General features: G+C 39.2%; 1 protein-coding gene and 1 long non-coding RNA gene across 6 annotated transcripts in view; one reads left to right on the plus strand and one right to left on the minus strand.

Moving 5' to 3' along the window:
- ATP11B (ATPase phospholipid transporting 11B (putative)) overlaps nt 1-20,441 on the plus strand; it is a 102,169-nt gene that overhangs the window by 16,452 nt on the left and 65,276 nt on the right. For all 5 annotated transcript variants that reach the window (XM_058187408.1, XM_058187409.1, XM_058187407.1 and 2 more), the window contains exons 2-4: nt 9,046-9,162; nt 11,326-11,415; nt 19,362-19,442. In XM_058187408.1, coding sequence (XP_058043391.1) covers nt 9,046-9,162; nt 11,326-11,415; nt 19,362-19,442 — 288 coding nt within the window. The remainder of the gene's footprint in view (nt 1-9,045; nt 9,163-11,325; nt 11,416-19,361; nt 19,443-20,441) is intronic.
- LOC131200533 (uncharacterized) lies at nt 120-7,390 on the minus strand. Its single transcript, XR_009155647.1, has 2 exons — nt 4,192-7,390; nt 120-3,543 (listed from the first exon to the last, which is right to left on the minus strand). It is a non-coding gene; the product is annotated as an uncharacterized LOC131200533 (long non-coding RNA).

The following is a 20,441-nucleotide window of genomic DNA, read 5'->3' on the forward strand; positions in this document are numbered from 1 at the left end:
CTCCAAAGCTGCTTAATACTGAGGGAACTTTGGTGCTCTCTGAGCTTGGTTTTCTTAAAGACATTTCATTCCCAAAGTAAGTAAGATCAACAGTGCTGATGTATGTGGTTTTATTAGAATAGAATAGAATAGAATAGAATAGAATAGAATAGAATAGAATAGAATAGAATAGAATAGAATTTTTATTGGCCAAGTGTGATTGGACACACAAGGAATTTGTTTTGGTGCATATGTTCTCAGTGTACATAAAAGAAAAGATACGTTCATCAAGGTACAACATTTACAACACAATTGATGGTCAATATATCAATATAAATCATAAGGATTGCCAGCAACAAAGTTACAGTAGATGACTATATGACAGTTAGAACAATTAATCAGTGGAACAACTTGCCTGCAGAAGTTGTAAATGCTCCAACACTGGAAATTTTTAAGAAAATGTTGGATAACCATTTGTCTGAAATAGTGTAGGGTTTCCTGCCTGGGCAGGGGGTTAGACTAGAAGACCTCCAAGGTCCTCCAACTCTGTTATTATTATTATTATATTCCCTCTCCCACTTTCATCAGGGCTCTGCAATCTACCTTAATCCTATCAAAGCAAGGGTCTCCAAATTTGGCAACTTTAAAACTTGTGGACTTCCAACTACCAGAATTGCTCAGCCAGCCATTCTGGGGAATTCTGGGAGTTGAAGTCCACAAGTCTTAAAGTTGCCAATCTTGGAGACTCCTGCTATAAAGCATACCTAATGGGCAATAATCAGGTTAAATCTGGGACTGTCCATTTCTTCTGCTCACAATTCAGTGTTATAAGCCAACCCATGTTCTCAATGAGGTGATCGATGTAAGGCATTCAGCAACAGCATCGAGTGGACAAACTGGTAAAACTACCTGGGTCTGTGCCAGAATCATGAGGTAACCCAGTTTTTAGGAGCTGCCCCAGATCCTGTATCTCCTGTTTCTGGAACATGTATACAAACCTCTTCTCTCATTTATCCTGGCACACTTTCATGCTTTCTTAAGAATCTTGAATCCTTTTCCTCAGGGTCAAGAGAGATGGCCCTGCCCTCTCATTAGGGCACCCCTTCATTGGCAACCCCATTGCCACCCATCTATCTTTGCAGATGGAATAGAGAAGGGCTACTTGATTGATTCCTCCAAGCAAAGCAAGTGAAAGGTCGTTCTGGCTGGTTTGTCAGGGCTGCAATTTGACAAATCCAGAAGAAAACACAAATGAGGTTATGTGTAAAGCATGTCACAACATTTCAGTTGTTGTAACAAAGCAACGTTTCACTTTTTTTGTCCAAATGCACACCAATAATAATAATAATAATAATAATAATAATAATAATAATAATAATAATAATAATAATAATAATAATAATAATAATAATAATAATAATAATATCAGAGGTGGAAGGGACCTTGGAGGTCTTCTAGTCCAACCCCCTGCCCAGGCAGGAAACCCTACACCATGAGAAAGATGGATTGTTGTTGTTTTTTCTGTAACATGAAGAAGCAAGCTTTTATTTTCAGGAGTTCCTTTTTTACAGTTTTCATTGTATTTACAAATACATTTCTTTATAAATGTTAATAGCCTCTCTAAAACAAAATAGGGGATTAGTGAATTCGAAAGTGCTGAGGAGAGTTTCTCATTTAACATTGTCCTTTGTTCTTTTCATTAGCTATGCCTACGGGTAGAAATCAGTTTTGCTCAATAACATTCTACTTGGTTTTTATGGCAGGATGGTAATAGTGAGACTGCAAGTATGGATACTTGGTGAGACTAACAGATTAGTAAGGATAACAAGTCTTGAGTTCTAGTAAAAAGGGCTTTTGGAACATTTGAAAAGGACTGAGCATCTCATCAATATCTTCAGTTAATAAATAACCTGTTATCTACTTTTGGCCCTTATATCTGATTTTGAATTTGTACCTCTGATTAACTTTCTTTAACTGTGCCTTTTTAACTGCATGTATAGAAGGCCTTTGAGGGCCTGCAAATAACACTGACTTGAATTGATTTGACAAAGCATTTGGGGGAATATAAGGTCAATTTAAGGGGCGTGCATAAGAGCACCATAAGAGCACCAACGTGCCTACCGTTTCTGTCCTAATGTTCCCTTTGATTGTATTCAAATTTGATATAGTTATTACATACTTATGCTTATATATATGCCTATATATCTTATAGTTATTTCATGCTTATGCTTATATATACTGTTGTGACAAAATAAAAAAAATAAATAAAAATTTTGTCTTTTTTCCACTAAAATTGTTTTTGAGAGCTGCCATTTTAAAAAAATAAAGAGCATTTATGATTGAAAGGGGGGTTGATTGATATATGACCGTAGCCTAATTATAATTAAATTCTCTTCCCTCCACCCAGTGATTTCTTTCACTTTGCTTAATTTCTGGTTTATTTGACAGAAGGATCTCTTTGAGTAAAACAAAAGAATGAGATCATGTTTTTCTGCTGAAAGTGAGGAAGACAAATAAAGATCCCTTTCCTTATGTCCTTGAGGCTGAAATATGAAGCCCAGCAGATTTTAGGCAGAACTGTACTTGTAGAGTAAGCATCTTACTGCTTGCTGTCTGCAGTCTGTTGTCTCTCACTTACTTAGAAGCTTTAAAAACTTTTTAAAAGAAAGCTGTCTCTCAGAAAAGACACAAAATTCCTGTTTTAATGACTAGATTATATGAAAACTAATTGTGGCATCTGATTATAGCAGTCATTTCTGCTACCACCAGATTTCCCCAAATCCCTATCACGTTATGAACTTATAAAGATCAGAAGAGAAAAAGATGTTAATTATGCTCTACTTATGTATGAACATATGCCAATTAGACTAATAGTTGCTTTCTTTATTAGAGTAATCCAGGTTATGCCAGTCAACATCCGCATAGCTTATTTGTATTACATCTGTAGGTAGACTCGATCCTGTTTACTAGATGTTCTCTTGTTGACCAGGCAAAACCAATTCCCAGACTGTGCTGTTCTTTAGATTAATGGTTTCCAGAACTAATGCCTCTGAAGCAGAGCTGGAATCAGTACAGATTTTGTTACATTCAGTATGTGAGGTCAGCTCATGAAATATTACCACCTGCGTAACATTGTCATTGACTATTTTCATACATAGCAAACTATCATTAGCTAAGCTTATTTAAGATTTTTTTAAGAACAATGAAACAAAAAAAAAGAACAACCAATGAATTAGTGCACTATGAGAATTCAGCCAATAAAGATTAGATTAGATTTAGATTTAGATTTAGATTTATTAGATTTTTATACCGCCCTTCTCCCGAAGGACTCAGGGCGGTTCACAGCCAAAATAAAACAATAATTATGTGCACAATAAAAACAATAATTAAAAAACTTATTAAATATAAGGCCAAAATTAAAAACATTTAAAACCATAAAAACCCCATAAAATTTGCATCCAAATATTAAAAGCTACTAAAATTTCTATGCCAGTCCTGCGCGAATAAATAGGTATGTCTTCAACTCGCGGCGGAAGGTCCGAAGGTCAGGCAGTTGATGGAGTCCTGGGGGAAGATAATAATGGCATACATTTTCCAGTTAATGCTAGTTTTATTATCAGTTCTATTTGTCTGATGGGCCAAGAATGTTTGAATCTCTGGTAGTCTAGATTGGAAAAATAAATTCAGTTTTCTTCAATTCTTTTCCCTGCAGTTTTCTTTGCACTGATTGTGTTGTTGATCATTTTATACTCCTAGCAATCATATAGACAGATTATCTCTGAAATAATCTACAAGTAGTCCTTGATTTATAGCCATTTGTTTAGCAACTGTTAGAATTTACAACACTTTTGCTGAAAAAAGTGACTTGTGAACTGTCCTCACACTTATCAACTATCACAGCATCCCCATGCTCACGCCATCAAAATTCAGACACTTTACAACAGTTGCATGTCATGTGATCATTATTTGCGATCTTCCCAATCAGCTTCAGACACGCCAAGACAAAATCAGATTCCTTTAATTTGCTTAATAATTGCAGACTGTGGCAAATGGTCATAAAATTAGGTGTGGTTCAATTAACCACCTTGCATAGCCCCAAAATTCTGTTCTTCATTGTGGCTGTAAATTGAGGACTATCTGTATCCCTAACTTGGGGTGGTTGTTTCTTTACAATCTCCCAATAATGCACAGATTGTAATTGAATCCATCCACCTTGCTCCTGGTTGTAGTCTTCTCTTTTCATCCGCCTTTCCCAGCATCAGAACCTTTTCCAAAGAGCTGGGTCTTTGCATAATGTGTCTAAAATAGGATAATAGAAGTAATTTGTGCCTCATTATGTGTTCAATTTATTCATTACTCAGTTACAGAAAGTTTAGAGAAGTTATTACAGTCTGTGCTGTTCAGCACTTGGATCCCAAATACTCTGTACCTGACTATAAATCTAAGGAAACTTTAACTTGTTTCAGTTCACCATGTAACAATTACATTACCATTAATTACAAATGAATTAAAAGCTCATTTGTAATTAATGTGTTAATTTGGATTGCAGCACTTAGGGGGAAGGTTGGACTCGATGGCGTCAGTGCAGACTTCTGATTTTATCAATGTCTGTGTATTCTTGGCTTTTACCCCACTGAAGAAGTCTTCTCCAATTGTAATTTAGATGTCATTGGGTCAGATTATACAGAAGACAGTGAGTGCTTAATTCTGCAAAAAGTATCATCGCATTGGGGAAATATGCAGGGTTTGGAAAGAGGAAAATTTGATCCTTTTCTGGCACTTCTTCCTACTTTCACTTCAGCTAGATTTTCATTGCTACTTTCCACTTTGGAGTGGGAGGGGGGAGGCAGCTTCCTTAGTATTACTGCCTATAAATCCCTACCTTACATATTCCGTTTAGCATTGTGCAAAGGTAGGGACAGTAGACTTTTGGGGGTTGGTGGCAGTATCTACTGATCCTGTTGCTAAGCATGTAATTTGCTGGAGAGGGACAAATTTGCTTCAAGCCTGCATTAATGTTCTTTAGGACTAGCACTATTGCTGGTGAAACAATCAAGAGTTGTCCATTGCAAAAGTTCTGTAAAATAATATGGGCAGAATTCTGTATGAGAATTATGTTGCACAAGGCTGTACAAGCAGTGAGCTCTTGGTCAGATGAGTGAAGTTATTTTGATATTTGGCTCTATGTTGTAAGAAAGTTGGAAATCATGAGATCTTGAAGCATAGTGAAAATATGACTTTCTTTATTTTTTGGCTGTTTGGGAGGTGTTTCTCTGCCAAATCCAATTCTTCCTTGGAGAACTTGAGGAAAAGAAGAACTTGGATTGCAGTCAGCATCTTTTAAGTGTTGGTTGTTAACCCAGTATGAAGCCTAAGTGCTGGGCTAGAGTGAATCTGGGGCTTATAAAGTGGAATGCTAGTTTTGTGGTAGCCTATTACCTTTAGGGCACTGGAAGTTGTTTTGGTTTTATGTTTTTTCATTATTTTGGGAGCAACTCAGGTTATGGTAGGAAGAGGGAGCCATAGAAGTTTACTTATAAAAGGAAAGAGTATAAAAGCTGTTTGATGTGAAGAACCGTTCTTGGACTTCACTTTGGTCTTTAAATTGTCACTAGATGACAATTCCCCATTTCATTTATTTTTGTACATTCAGCTTGGGAAACACCAAGGGGGAGATATTTACAGTCACATTGGTAACCTTATCCATATAGTTTGGGGTCCTAGCAATAGAAGATCCCGAGCCAGTTGGTCACAGTTTCTTCTTTTCTGTGCATTGCAAGGAGAAAGAATAGTTTGGTACTTACGTACAATATATTGACAAAAAGAAGCACGAGGAAGAGAGATTGCCTTTTTTGGACGGTTTTCTCCTACCTCCTTCCTTATACTATCAGATACCAAAAGTTGTTTTGAAAAACACAGAACCGGAAAATTCTATGGTGTGAGCAGCTTGGTGGTATTTTCTCATAAGTGTCAGGTTTGAGCAAGAGATCTGAAAGTCCTGTTTTTAGTTCCTTTTATGTACTCTGCATTAGACAAACTATCACTCCACCTGTTAATTTCAATCTTACACAAGTATTTTCCTTCTTCCATTTAGCTTCCCTTTTATCACCACCACCACCTGCACCATTTCCCATAGTTCCTACCTTTCATGAGCTTTGAGGGGAAACCAGCAGTTTTGTTTCAAGATGAGCTGTTTGCAAGGGACTAATTTCACCTTACCTTATCTTACCTTACCTTATCTTCCACCAAGTATCCCCGGCTATTAAACGCCAAGAGGTCTCAGAGTAAGGCTCCTCTCATCCGAGATCTGGATGACCTCAGATGTGAGTGTTCCTCTCTCTGAGATATGCTATGAGGAAAAAAGGAGTGTAGCTGCACCTTGGAAAATACTGATGGGAGTAATCCTGGCAGGTAGAAACACATTCCAAGGCTAGATTCAACTCATCCCTCCTGCCCATATCAAAAGAGTTATGAGGGTCTGGCTCTACCAGGAAACCCGGGGGAGAAGCACTTAATCCAAACCTCCCCACCAGCCTGCTTAGTGAGGCAGACTGACCAGCAGAGATTTTCCCCTACGAACTCCCACAGTGGTATTTCAGCTAGTCCGTTGGCCACACCAAGCTGTTTGACTGGCACAACAGCCTCCATAGCTGGCTGATTGAGTGACACTCTGACCTTTTCAAAGACCTGCTGATGTCCATAGGTAGCCAAGTTAGCCTACCTTACTCCACTCGGGCCCTCAGCCCAGAAAAGGGGAATCTACCCAGAGAGTATGTGACGAGCGGAAGAAGAGGAAGATGCATCACATAGATGAGGAAATGGGAAGTGACATCTGGGCAACAGCTACAGGTTATAAACAGGGCTGCTATCCAACTGCCAGGAAGACCAGGGCCATGGAAAGCAGTCAACCCTGCTTGATCTCTGCCTGGAGCTCAACTTGGATGCTCAACAACAACATTTCTTAGAACAGAGCTTGAAACCTAGCCAGGAACTTGGCAGCGACTTTGCTATGCGACTGTATTTACAAAAGGTGTAGCCACGCTGAGGCAGCATATCCAATGAATGCAAGAATTTTTGGATGGAGAGACGAGGACTATCTGACACTTCAGGAACAGTAAGGATTGATCTCCAAAGGCTTGCTTATGTGGCTAAGCCAAGTCCTAAGGACCAGGAGGAAAAATGCACGGTCACTCACGGTCAAAAATGACCCTATGCACGGTCACTCATGCTCTCGTGACATCTCGTCTGGATTACTGCAATGCTCTCTACATGGGGCTCCCCTTGAGGAGCACCCAGAGACTCCAGGTAGTTCAAAATGCGGCTGCGCGGGTGATAGAGGGAGCCCCTCGTGGCTCCCACGTAACACCTCTCCTGCGCAGACTGCACTGGCTGCCTGTGGCCTTCCGGGTGCGCTTCAGGATTTTGGTAATGATCTTCAAAGCACTCCATGGCATAGGGCCGGGCTACTTACGGGACCGTCTGCTGCCACCGAATGCCTCTCACCGACCCGTGCGCTTTCACAGAGAGGGACTCCTCAGGGTGTCGTCGGCCAGGCAGGCGACACCCAGGGAAGGGCCTTTTCTGTGGAGGCCCCCACTCTCTGGAACGAGCTTCCCCCAGGTCTTCGCCAACTTCCTGACCTTCGAACCTTCCACCGCGAGCTTAAGACACATCTATTTATCTGCGCAGGACTGGACTAGAATTTTAAATTTTAAATGTTTAAATTTTAAATTTGGTTTTAAATGGGTTTTATTATTTATATCTCTATTTTAAATATTCGGCCTATGTAATAAGTTTTTTAAATTAATGTTTTACCCTGTATATATATATGTTTTTTTTTATATGGCTGTAGGCCACCCTGAGTCCCTAGGGAGATAGGGCGGTATAAAAGTACGAATAATAAATAAATAAATAAATAAATAAATAAATAAATAAATAAATAAATAAATAAATAAATAAAAAGTTAACCCTGTTCAGCCAAGGCAATAACTTCACTGGGGCGGGTGTGTGTGTGTGTGTTTGAGGATATAATAAAGTGCTGTGTAAAGTTTTCATCCAAGCTCCAACTTGACGTATGTTTACTGGGTATTTAGTTTGTCACCAATTATCACAGTTTTAGGGCAGATGTAAGACTGAGGATCTGCATTGCAGATGTTGGACCGTCTACCGTGAAGTTGGGTTCTAGAGGCCATTTGGATTTTTAGCTGTTATACCAAATTTCCTGCTGTACAGCGATATCCCTAACGGGGTTACTCGTCTCAATTGCAGTGGGGTCTTAAGATACAGCAGCTCTGGGAGACTTCAATTTGTCCTTCATGTGGCATAGACTCTGGGGTGGCTCAGGAGGTTATGACATACTGGTTTTTCTCTCAGGGCATTTGTAACATAATAGGAGGTTGAGGACATTAACCTCAGTCCAAGTCAGAACATTTTATGGTTGATTTTCAATATGCTGGTGCTGCCTCTGCTTTACCTCGCACGGATGTCGTACCGATTTGATCAGTCCACCCCAGGTGACCAATGCTCCCAGTGGGTTTCAGAGGGAGCCTTTATTTTCCGAGAATCTAGTAGGCAGTTTGAGTGAAGGGCATAATTTCCAGCTGCAATGGATGGCCCTGCTGGGTGAGATGGATGGATGCATGGATGGCTGGATGGGTAGGTGGATGGATAATCAGTTTGGTCTAGTGGTTAAAAGCACCAGACTAGAAAGCAAGAGTCCATGAGGTCAAGCCCTGCTTTAGCCGTGAAAACCAGCTAGGAGACTTTGGGCCACTTATTCTCTCAGTCAACCCACCTCACAGGATTGGTGTTACGGGGAAAATAGGAGGAGGAAAGTGTGTTGGATATGATAATCACCTTAAGTTATTTCTAAAAATAATAAAGGCAGGATAAAAAATAAAAAACTAATTTTTTTTTTTTAGGTATTTGTTTTTCATCTGTTTCCCCAAGAACATAATGAGACATTATTTTTCAGAATTATTGTGAGAATATCAAGATTTAAAATGTATTATAAATATTGAGATCCAACTATCAATAATGTAATGTTCTTGGGGTTTTTTTTTCCAGGGTTTTGACCCACCACATCAGAGTGATAATCGAACTATTTATATTGCAAATCGTTTTCCCCAGCATGGCCATTATGTTCCTCAGAAGTTTGCAGAAAACAGAATAATCTCTTCTAAGGTATGGGGAATTTTAACATCTATACACATGCTTTATAAAGTGTAATATTTCAAGATAAATTTTAGTGTGATATATCAGCATTTTAAAAAAGTAACTCTCAGATGTGTATCTGAATAGGATTAGGGCATTTTATAAACCATACTGTTAAACAAATTCATTTATATATCATTATAGATTTTGTTTTTGTGATGCATAATATTTCAAAAGCTTAACGAAAAAAAGTTCTAAAAACTGTATCAGGTGAGTATATTTTTAATCTTTATAAGCAACTTGCACAAAAACAATGTGATGATTCCCATTTTCAGTTCTAAGTATGGTTTGAATCAATGTTACACTCCAAAAATTTTATGTGATCCAAAGTGATCATCACTTATCAAGAATTCATAGGTCTGTGTGGTGATTTTTATTTTGATTAGAAACAAAGTCAAATTAAGCAAATGGCTTAATTATATACAGGGAGTCCTCAGCTTTATTACTAGAATTGGGACTGGAATTTTGGTCACTATGTGATGTGGTTATTAAGTGAGTCATCACCTGAAGAACTCAATTTTACAACCATTTTTACCAAAATTGTTAAGCAAATCACATGGTACCTACTAGGTGAATCTCACAGATATTAAGTGAATCTGTCTTCCCCAATTGACTTTGCTTGTCAGCAGAAAGACTGGGAAGGTCGCAAATTGCCATCACATTGACCGCAAGATGCTGCAGCTGTCAAAGACAGCCCAGTTAGACAGCCCAGTTGCTAAGCACTCAGATTGTGATCATGTGACCGCAGGATGATGCAGCGGTTATAATTTTGATGGCTAGTCCTGAGTCACTTTTTCTAAGGCTGTCATAACTTTAAATCGTCAATGAATGGTCTCTTGTTTATTGAGGATTACCTAGAGGTGTTTGCGTTAACCTCCCCATTCATATAAACAAAGTTTATTTATTTATTTATTTGCATTGTTAAATGCCACCAATTCCACAAAGACACTTAGCTGTTTATAAAAATTGAACATGACAATGTTAAAGCAATTAAAATTAGTAATGCAAGTTCACAAATTAATCTCAGTAAAGCTCAACATTAGTGTTCACCAGCATTTTCCTCTCTGGCTCTAGCAAACACCAGTATTTTGAAAGGCTCAGAACACTGGCATTTGCTGACATTTTTGCCAGATTGAAGTCTATTTCACTGAAGGATTTCCAGTAGCCAGAGTTCTTACAGTTGTTCTCCATGGTGGGGGCAAGGAGAAGGCTCGGGACTCTTAGGTATAGTGAGAGGCCCAGGCATTCTTTCCACCCCACCACATCTGGAAAGCCAGGGCTCTCCCTCTCCAGTGCTCCGCTTAATGACCATAAATGGGAGAGTTGGGATTGCAGTCATTGATTGAAATGGTTGCGCGGCACCTCACATAAAGACCACTTGGTTCAAACAATATTTCATACTCTGCTTGTAGCGGAGGAATACTCTTGAAGGCAGTTGCAGTGTATTTAAGGCAAGCAATTTCATAGACGTTTCACTTTACGGGTAGTCCGTTGGCTTAATGACTGCTCAACGTTATTAAAAAACTTGAAAAAAAGTGACTTATAACCACTTACGATTGTTACGGCATCCCCACAGTCATGCAATCAAACTTTGGGTGCTTTGCAACCAGCGTGTTTTTACAGTGGATGCAGCATTTTGGGGGGTTCTGGTATTGTCATTTGCAACCTTCCTAAGGAGTGTCTGACCAGCAAAGTCAATGGGGGAAGCCAGGTTCGCCTAATGACTGCACGATTCACTTAACTTCAGTGATTATTTAACAACCATGGCAAAAATGGTCAAAGTGTATGACTTTCTTAACAACTGCCTTGCTTAGCAATTTTGGACTCAATTGTGGTTGTAAGCTGAGGATAACCTATATTAAAATCAAAATGAATATAACTTCTCCTACACTGTAGGAAACCCATGATCAGATTTCAGTTAATTCATTTTTTAAATGAATTTCAATATTGTATTGCAAATTTAACACGTAAAGGTAAAAGTGGAACTTAATTGGCTGATATGAATGTTCAAAAAGGGGCTTTGCTAACATTTGTAGAAACTTAAATGCAGAATATATAGTTCTAAAAAGATGATTGAAGTTGAAATGAATTACTTCAGCAGTTTTTAAATGTAACTTTTTTTTTCTCTTGCAGTACACTGTGTGGAATTTTGTGCCCAAAAATCTATTTGAACAGTTCAGAAGAGTAGCCAATTTTTATTTTCTTATAATATTTTTGGTTCAGGTAAGTTGGATAATTTAACAGCCCTTAAACATGTGCAATTGAAATGAGGGATTTGAAAAAGAAATCATGTTGAATATAACCGAGCATAAAGCTTGGTTTTTCTGACTTTTGAAACAAATAGTGGCTTACTCTCAAGAGATAGAATTCATTTATATCCAGTGACATGCCACACTGCCGTTATCTAGACATGTTCAACCATGTTTTTCTGTGATTTCATAAGACATCAGCTGATCTGCTTCATGAGGTTTATTCCTAGTGACTAACATGTTTTCTTCACTCTAAAAGAGAGATGTTAAAAATGTTGATGCAGTTTAGCTATTATACATAATATATTTTGAAAACTGGTTTCCCATAAATTGGCATTTCATCTGATTTAATACCTCTCTTAATCCTTCCCATGTATGATTACAAATTAAGTAAAGATAGGGATAAAATCAGGGGTGCTATTCAGCAGGTTCTGACAGGTCCTTGAGAACTGCTAGCGGAAATTTTAAGTAGTTCAGAGAACCAGCAAATATCACCTCTGGCTGGCCCCAGAGTGGAGTGGGAATGGAGATTTTGCAATATCCTTCCCCTGGAATGGGGAGGGAATGGGGATTTTGCAATATTCTTCCCCTGCCACGCCCACAAGCCACCCCCATATATATATATATATATATATATATATATATATATATATATATATATATATATATATATATATATATATATATAGGTCTTTGGTTATTCGGTTTTCTCCCGTAAAATTGGAAGTGTCTTGACGCTTCGACAAGTCTCATTCGTCATCTTCAGGCTTCAGCTTCGTGCTTCTGGGAGCAATGTGTGACTGCAGCTGTTTCTTCCTTTTAACTGCTAGTGGGGTTTGAACTGATTGGGTGGGAGCTTGGCTGTGCTCTGATTGGATGGGGTTTTTGTGCTCTGATTGGCTGGGGTGTGTCCTGTTTGGGTGGGGGCTTGGTTGTGCTCAGATTAGTCTGAGCTGCAGGGGATTTGAGCTGGTGAGCTGCACAGCTGTTGTCCAGCTCGTGTTGTGGTCGTGCTACATCTTCATAGTGGGTGTCAGTCTGCTGCATGTATGGATTGGAGGGTTTGAAATGGCCAATGTTGCAGCTGCGGTCTGGCTTCTGGTCCTTAATCATGCTTCATGATCAGTGTGGGTTTGGGTCTGCTTTCTGGGTGGATGTGGTGGTGACATCCTGTGTGGACCTCGTGAGTGTGGGTCTGGTGTCATTCCTCGTGTTAGGGACACGTTTGTCAATAAGGGCAGGTTTCCAAATGGCTGGTAGGCGGGAGGTATCATCTCGTTTGTTCATGCTGTGTGGGCGTGTTTCTATCTCGATGGCTTCTCTGATTATTCTGTTGTTAAAGTGTTCAGTTTTGGCGATAGTTCTGGTCTTTTTAAAGTCAATATCGTGTCCTGTGGCTTTAAGGTGTTGGACCAGGGAAGAAGTTGGTTCCTCTTTTTTGACTGAGTTCTTGTGTTCTTCAATGCGTGCACTTATTCTTCTGTTGGTTTGTCCAATGTATGTGGTGGGGCAGGCGGTGCATGGGATTTCATATACCCCTTGTTTTCTAACTCAACTTTGTCTTTGGGGTTTCTTAAGATGGTGGATATTTTTTGGTTTGTGCAGAATGTTGTCTTGATGTTGTGTTTGTGGAGGATCTTGCTGATTCTGTCTGTGGTGCCTTTTATATATGGGAGGAGGGCTGAAGAGGGCTGAAGAGCTGAAGCCTGAAGATGACGAATGAGACTTGTCAACGTAAGACACTTCAATTTCGGGAGAAAACCCGAATAACAGATCTACATACAAACACCGAAAACCTCAGAAAACAAATATATATATTTGTTCTGAGGTTTTCACAGTGATCTTCAATTATTGAGTTTTCTCAATAATATATATGTGATCATATATATATATATATAGAGAGAGAGAGTCCATAATGTCTTAATGACACATAATCAATCAATAGCATTGTAATAGCAGGTGGGACGCATAGGGTTGACCCATGGACTTGATTGTCATCCAAAGCTAACAAGATGGAAGAGAGATTTATTTATATACCCTGTCGAAAGAACAGGCTCTCAAAAAAATCCCTCTAGAAATATGAAATTATGATATTCATGGGGAAATCTGTCTTAAATCTCTGCATGTGGCAAGATTGCAGTTCTCAAATCCTTCTAAATGTGATACAAATGTCATACAAAACTTTGTTCTGAGGAATGGACTGAACAATGTATTCTTCAGGTGTGTTTGTGGAGGATCTTGCTGATTCTGTCTGTGGTGCCTTTTATATATGGGAGGAGAGCTGAAGAGGGCTGAAGAGCTGAAGCCTGAAGATGACGAATGAGACTTAAATCGAAGCGTCGTAAGACACTTCAATTTCGGGAGAAAACCCGAATAACCAAGATCTACATACAAACACCATGAAAACCTCAGAAAACAAATATATATATTTGTTCTGAGGTTTTTCAGCAGTGTTATGATCTTTTCTCCCAATATATATATATATAGGTCTTTGGTTATTCGGTTTTCTCCCGTAAAATTGGAAGTGTCTTGGCGACGTTTACGAAGTCTCATTCGTCATCTTCAGGCTTCAGCTTCGTGCTTCTGGGAGCAATGTGTGACTGCAGCTGTTTCTTCCTTTTTAACTGCTAGTGGGGGTTTGAACTGATTGGGTGGGAGCTTGGCTGTGCTCTGATTGGCTGGGGTTTTTTGTGCTCTGATTGGCTGGGGGTGTGTCCGGTTTGGGTGGGGGCTTGGTTGTGCTCAGATTAGTCTGAGTTGCAGGGGGATTTGAGCTGGTGAGCTACATTGCTATTGTTTGGCTTCGTGTTCGTGGTTGTGCTACGTCTTCATAGTGGGTGTCAGTCTGCTGCATGTATGGATTGGAGGGGTTTGAAATGACTAATGTTGCAGCTGGGGTCTGGCTTCTGGTCCTTGCTTGTGCTTCATCATCAGTGTGGGTTTGGGTTTGTTTTCTGGGTGGATGTGTGGCGGTGACATCTTGTGTGGACCTTGTGAGTGTGGGACTGGTGTCATTCCTCGTGTTAGGGACTCGTTTGTCAATAAGGGCGGGTTTCCAAATGGCTGGTAGGCGGGAGGTATCATCTCGTTTGTTCATGCTGTGTGGGCGTTTTTCTATCTCGATGGCTTCTCTGATTATTCTGTTGTTAAAGTGTTCAGTTTTGGCGATAGTTCTGGTCTTTTTAAAGTCAATATCGTGTCCTGTGGCTTTAAGGTGTTGGACCAGGGAAGAAGTTGGTTCCTCTTTTTTGACTGAGTTCTTGTGTTCTTCAATGCGTGCACTTATTCTTCTGTTGGTTTGTCCAATGTATGTGGTGGGGCAGGCGGTGCAAGGGATTTCATATACCCCTTGATTTTCTAACTCAATTTTGTCTTTGGGGTTTCTTAAGATGGTGGATATTTTTTGGTTTGTGCAGAATGTTGTCTTGATGTTGTGTTTGTGGAGGATCTTGCTGATTCTGTCTGTGGTGCCTTTTATATATGGGAGGAGAGCTGAAGAGGGCTGAAGAGCTGAAGCCTGAAGATGACGAATGAGACTTCGTCGAAACGTCGCCAAGACACTTCCAATTTTACGCGGGAGAAAACCCGAATAACCAAAGATCTACATACAAACACCCGCGAAAACCTCAGAAAACAAATATATATATTTGTTTTCTGAGGTTTTCACAGTGATCTTCAATTATTGAGTTTTCTCAATAATATATATGTATGATCATATATATATATATATGATCACTGAGAGTCCATAATGCCTTAATGACACATAATCAATCAATAGCATTGTAATAGCAGGTGGGACACATAGGGTTGACCCATGGACTTGATTGTCATCCAAAGCTAACAAGATGGAAGAGAGATTTATTTATATACCCTGTCGAAAGAACAGGCTCTCAAAAAAATCCCTCTAGAAATATGAAATTATGATATTCATGGGGAAATCTGTCTTAAATCTCTGCATGTGGATAGATTGCAGTTCTCAAATCCTTCTAAATGTGATACAAATGTCATACAAAACTTTGTTCTGAGGAATGGACTGAACAATGTATTCTTCAGGTGTGTTTTGTGTATCCTGTATATGCTATGCACAAACCATTGCACAAACCATTGTAGTATTTGATTCCATTTATGTATTACATTTTATATCTTTTGCAAATGCTGCCTCAGGCCTAAGTTGCAATGAAATCCATGTTGTAGCTGTTGCAATAAAACTGTTTAAAATCACCTGACTCTCACCTATTGCATGTAAAGCACGCTTTTTTCCCCTTTCATTATTTAGTGTTCCCGTACATACAATGATGTAATCAGAAAATAGTTGTTACTCATTTTTGCTTAGTATTTTTTCTCTATTTTCACTTACGTATTTCACAAGCCGTGCTAAAGTTTCTTTTGTCTAAAAGCTTTAATGGAAAGAATTCTAAATTTAGCAAAAAAAAGTTCTATGGTTTAAGCAGTGTTTAAATGTTAACTGTTAAGCACCAAGCTCAATTACTCAGTAAGGCTTGTATGTGTTTTAGCTTGGTTTTTTCCTTAACATCCAGCTTCATCACTATTTTGGCTGACCTATATTTGAACTCTATACATTTCTGCTATGAAATAAATTCAGAAAAGCAGCTTAATTTGCAAGGTGAATAAGAGAGCCATAAATAGTGATAGAATGGTCATAGGAGACATTTCCTCATGAAATGGTTTAGAATTTCTGCATTTCACTATACCTCTTTTTTTCCTTCAGTGAAATTAGAGTGGAATTATTTGTATCGTTTTTACAACAGAAGCATTTCTCAAATGTTTAAGAAACAAAGAACAACTTACTAATGACTGTGCAGCCTTCATAGTCAATATTTCATAAATAACCGAACTTTCAAAGGATAATGAATAGATTAAAAAATGAAGACACAGATACAGATTAACAGAGTTGGAAGGGACCTTATAGGTCATCTAGTCCAAGCCCCCACTCAAGCAGGAGACCCTACATCATTTCTGAAAAATGGCAGTCCAATCTCTTCTTAAAAGTCTCAAGTGATGAAGCTCTCACAACCTCCGAAGGCAAGCTGTTCCACTGGTTGATTGTTCTCACTGTCAGAAAATTTCTCCTTATTTCTAGGTTAAATCTCCCTTTGTTCAGTTTCCATCCATTATTCCTTGTCTGGCCTTCAGTTGCTTTAGAAAATAGCTTGACCCCTTTCTCTCTGTGGTAGCCTCTCAAGATATTGGAAGGCTGCTATCATATCTCCCCTGGTCCTTCTCTTCACTAGACCAACCATTCTAGTTCCTGTAAGCGTTCTTCATATGTTTTAGTCTCCAGTCCCCTAATCATCTTGGTTGTTCTTTTCTGCACTTTTTCTAGAGTCTCAACATCTTTTTTATAGTGTGGTGACCAAAACCAAGATATGTTGCCCTTTAACAACTTAAAATACTCCTCTTGCTTCCAACACCATTTGCTATGCTTTCTGTCTTTTCCTCTTTCTGTTGACAAATAGTGTTTCTTTACTGTGTCACCAGTGCACATACCCTGTGGGTTAGTTTATACAGTTCACAGCATTGATTGATTATGTGCCATTAGGTCAATGCCATTTCTTAGCAACAACATGGACAAACCACCTCCGTGACACACTACCCCTAATCTGGTCTTTTAGGTCTTCCAATGCGCGCCTATTGCCACTGTAACTGAATCCATCCATTTCAGTATTCCTCTTTCTCTCTTTCCTTTTACCTTTTGCAGCATTATAGTCTTCTTTAGTGAGCTAGGTCTTTCACAAAATGTGCTCAGAGTCTAATCATTTGAGCCTGATCAGTTGCGTCTTGAGTGAGAACTCTGGGTTGATTTATTTGATGATCTATTTTGTTTCCTTGGTTATACGTGGTACTCTCAAAAGATTTTTCCAACACCGGTGTTCAAACTTTTGCTTCCATAGAATGTCACAGGAAATGACATTGCCTACACAATTCTGATTTTTTTTTTCTGATTACAATTCTGCCACATCTCAGCATCTTAAGATTGCTTGCGCTTGAAATACAATGCATGCATCCCCTTCAAAATCCTTATCCTGTTTATACTGAGAAGGAAAACCTCATCACTTCTGAGCTTTCAAAGGTCCCTCAAGACCTGATTATGTCAGCAGCCCTTGGGACCCCAAGGAACGGGTGAACTCATCAGCTGGCTCCATTATTATTGACATCCCTCTATTATTTTCTTCTTCTGTTTTAGTTTTCGCTTTATGGTTTTTTAAAAAATAATTTTTAAATTATTATAATGATTTGAGGTAATGATTGTTTTATACATCTACTCTCTTATTGACTATTGTATACCACCCAGAATCATTTTCTGTAAGATAGATTGCCATATAAATTTGATTGATTGACTGATTGATTGGCGAGACTGGGCTTTAGAGCTGCTGCCTAATAGAATACCTTCCCCCTCCCCCACTTTAGGATTGGTCCAGGTGCAAGAGGTCTGTTTTTTGTCACAGTTCACCCAGTCTTCTTCCATTTCTACTTTGAGTGGAATGCTGTGTTCACACACTGCGTGTTTAACCAAGATCTTGCAGCTGAACTTCCACCTCATGCTATCCTGCAACAACTCTTAGCACAGTCTGTATTTTAAATTATTGACAACACATTGATGCGATTGCCCAAAAGCATCTTTTAATCTGGCAAGTATAGAAGGGAAATTTTTGCCAAGTTCATTTTCAGTTTTGGGCCATTTTAAAATCGGTGAGAATCTGGCTGCTTTCCAAATGCCATTAAAGTCCTTTATGGGTAGTCCTTGACTTATGACTCTTAGCAACCATTGAAGTTATAACAGGGCCCCCAAAAAGGTACTTACGATCAGTTTCAAAGTTCCATTGCCCCCCACCACCACACACACAGACACACACACACACTGAAGTCAGTTAATGCATTTTGGGTGCTTGGCAACCAGCCCCCAATTAGGACACTTTGCAGTGTCATATGATTGTGATTTATATTTATTGCCAGATAATCCAATTTCCAGCTCAAATGGGTTCACTTAACAACTGTTTAAAAAATGGTAACATTGGGCACAGTCATGTGGTGATGACCCACTTAATGAACGGCATGACTTACAGCAGTGATGGCAAACCATTTATACACCAAGTGCCCAAACTGCACACACTTTTCCACTGAAAGGTGAGCGTGAGGGAATGCAGACATGTATGGACATGCACAGATGTGCAAACATGCACAGATGTGTGGACATGCAAGCACAGAGATGCGTGCAGAGATGCGCATGCGCGTGGACATGTGTGCATGCGCAGCAGAGACCCAAAGACCAGTTGTCCGGCAGGAGGTGGGGCATCCCAACACCAGCAGCGTGGCAAGAGCTAAGATCTGTTTCTTTTGTGAGCTTCTGTTTCGTTGTTTGCAGGGAAACAGAAGCTCATGAAAGAAACGCCATGGAGATCTGACCTGGGGCGACAGCACGCGTGCCAGCAGACAGGGCTCTGCATGCCACCTCTGGCACGCATGCCATAGGTTCGCCATCACAGATTTACAGTCATAGTTCTGGGCTCAGGTTTGGTCATAAGTTGAGGACTCCCTCTGTGCAATCAGCAACAGGCCTCGTCACATCACAAGGCAGCCAGTATACATTCTAGCTGCTGAACCTCACATCGCCCAGCAAGAAGAAGCAGCCTGAGTACCGAAAATAAATAGCTAAGGCTGTATTCTGTTACACCATAGAATATAAATAAACAACATCAAAAGTCTATCCACTAATATTTGATTGGCTTTGGTAATTTTTGGAAGCAGCAAAACACTTCCAAAGAGTAATAAAATATTGTAGTATATACCGTGTGCAGTGTTACAATAGCAACCACAAACCAATATAACGTTCAAATGCAAACATAGATTTTCCAAAATTTGACTCATATGCATATTCTTTCTGTCTGCTTTCTCTTCCAGCTTATGATAGATACTCCTACTAGTCCAATTACTAGTGGATTGCCATTGTTTTTTGTTATAACTGTGACAGCCATAAAGCAGGTAAGAAAATGTGCCCCCCTTTTTTTCCCCTGTAAGTTGCTTAGCACAGACATACACATTATGTTCCATACAGAACTGCAATTAAAAGTGGGCCATCAATGTCAACTCACAATGTGCTAATGTGTTTAGCGATATCAGCACAGTGTGTTTCTTCAGAAGCCAAGCCAGCGAAGGCAAGGCATGGTTCCAAAACACTAAATATGCAGTCTGAAATATTGTACAGAAAAAGGGACCTTGATGGGAGAATGTGTTTTTAGTGGGATCATCTTGTACAAAACAATGTCTGATGCTACCGTTCTGCATTTTAAACATGAATATTTATATATTAATGGGTTAAGAATCATATGGACACTGGGTGGAACTTTTCACCTTTTTGGTCCAACTGTGATATGAAGGAGGTAACTTAAATTATTTTGTCCCTAAAGATACCTTGTACCTTAAATCATTATTATTCCATTTTCCTTGCATTGAAATGTAACAGTATTCTGTAAGGTTTGAGCATCAATTGAAATAAGAAAATGCATTTTGGTGTTAGGAGTCAAAACACAAAACGTGTTTTTGCCTGGGATTGCTTTTATATGTTTTCGTGATCCACAATCAAAGCCTTCAGAGGTTAGTAATGACACATAATAGTTGTGGAGGTTGGTATCTCAGTTTGTATTATGAATACCATTTTTCCTGCTGTCTTAAAGGAATGAGGTTTTGCAAAGGAGTCTTCTAAAAATTGATTTACATAATGAGAGATGTTGCATTATTCAATTGTTTCTAGAGATTCCTCACAGTATTCTGGCTCCTGGACGTTGATGGGTCCTGATTTTCCCCCTGTGGATAAAACAGATTTATTCACTTATTTATTTAAAGAACATTTCAGCAATTCAAAACTAGTCTGCATAATACATTGAAGTAGCACAGGCTGGCTCTTATTTACTACAGAACCTCCACTGTCTGCTTTAAATGAAATTACCTTCATCCAGCATTCAGTTTTACCTCATTTTTTAT

The sequence above is a fragment of the Ahaetulla prasina genome, chromosome 6 (assembly GCF_028640845.1).
Source record: "Ahaetulla prasina isolate Xishuangbanna chromosome 6, ASM2864084v1, whole genome shotgun sequence".
NCBI lineage: Eukaryota > Metazoa > Chordata > Lepidosauria > Squamata > Colubridae > Ahaetulla > Ahaetulla prasina.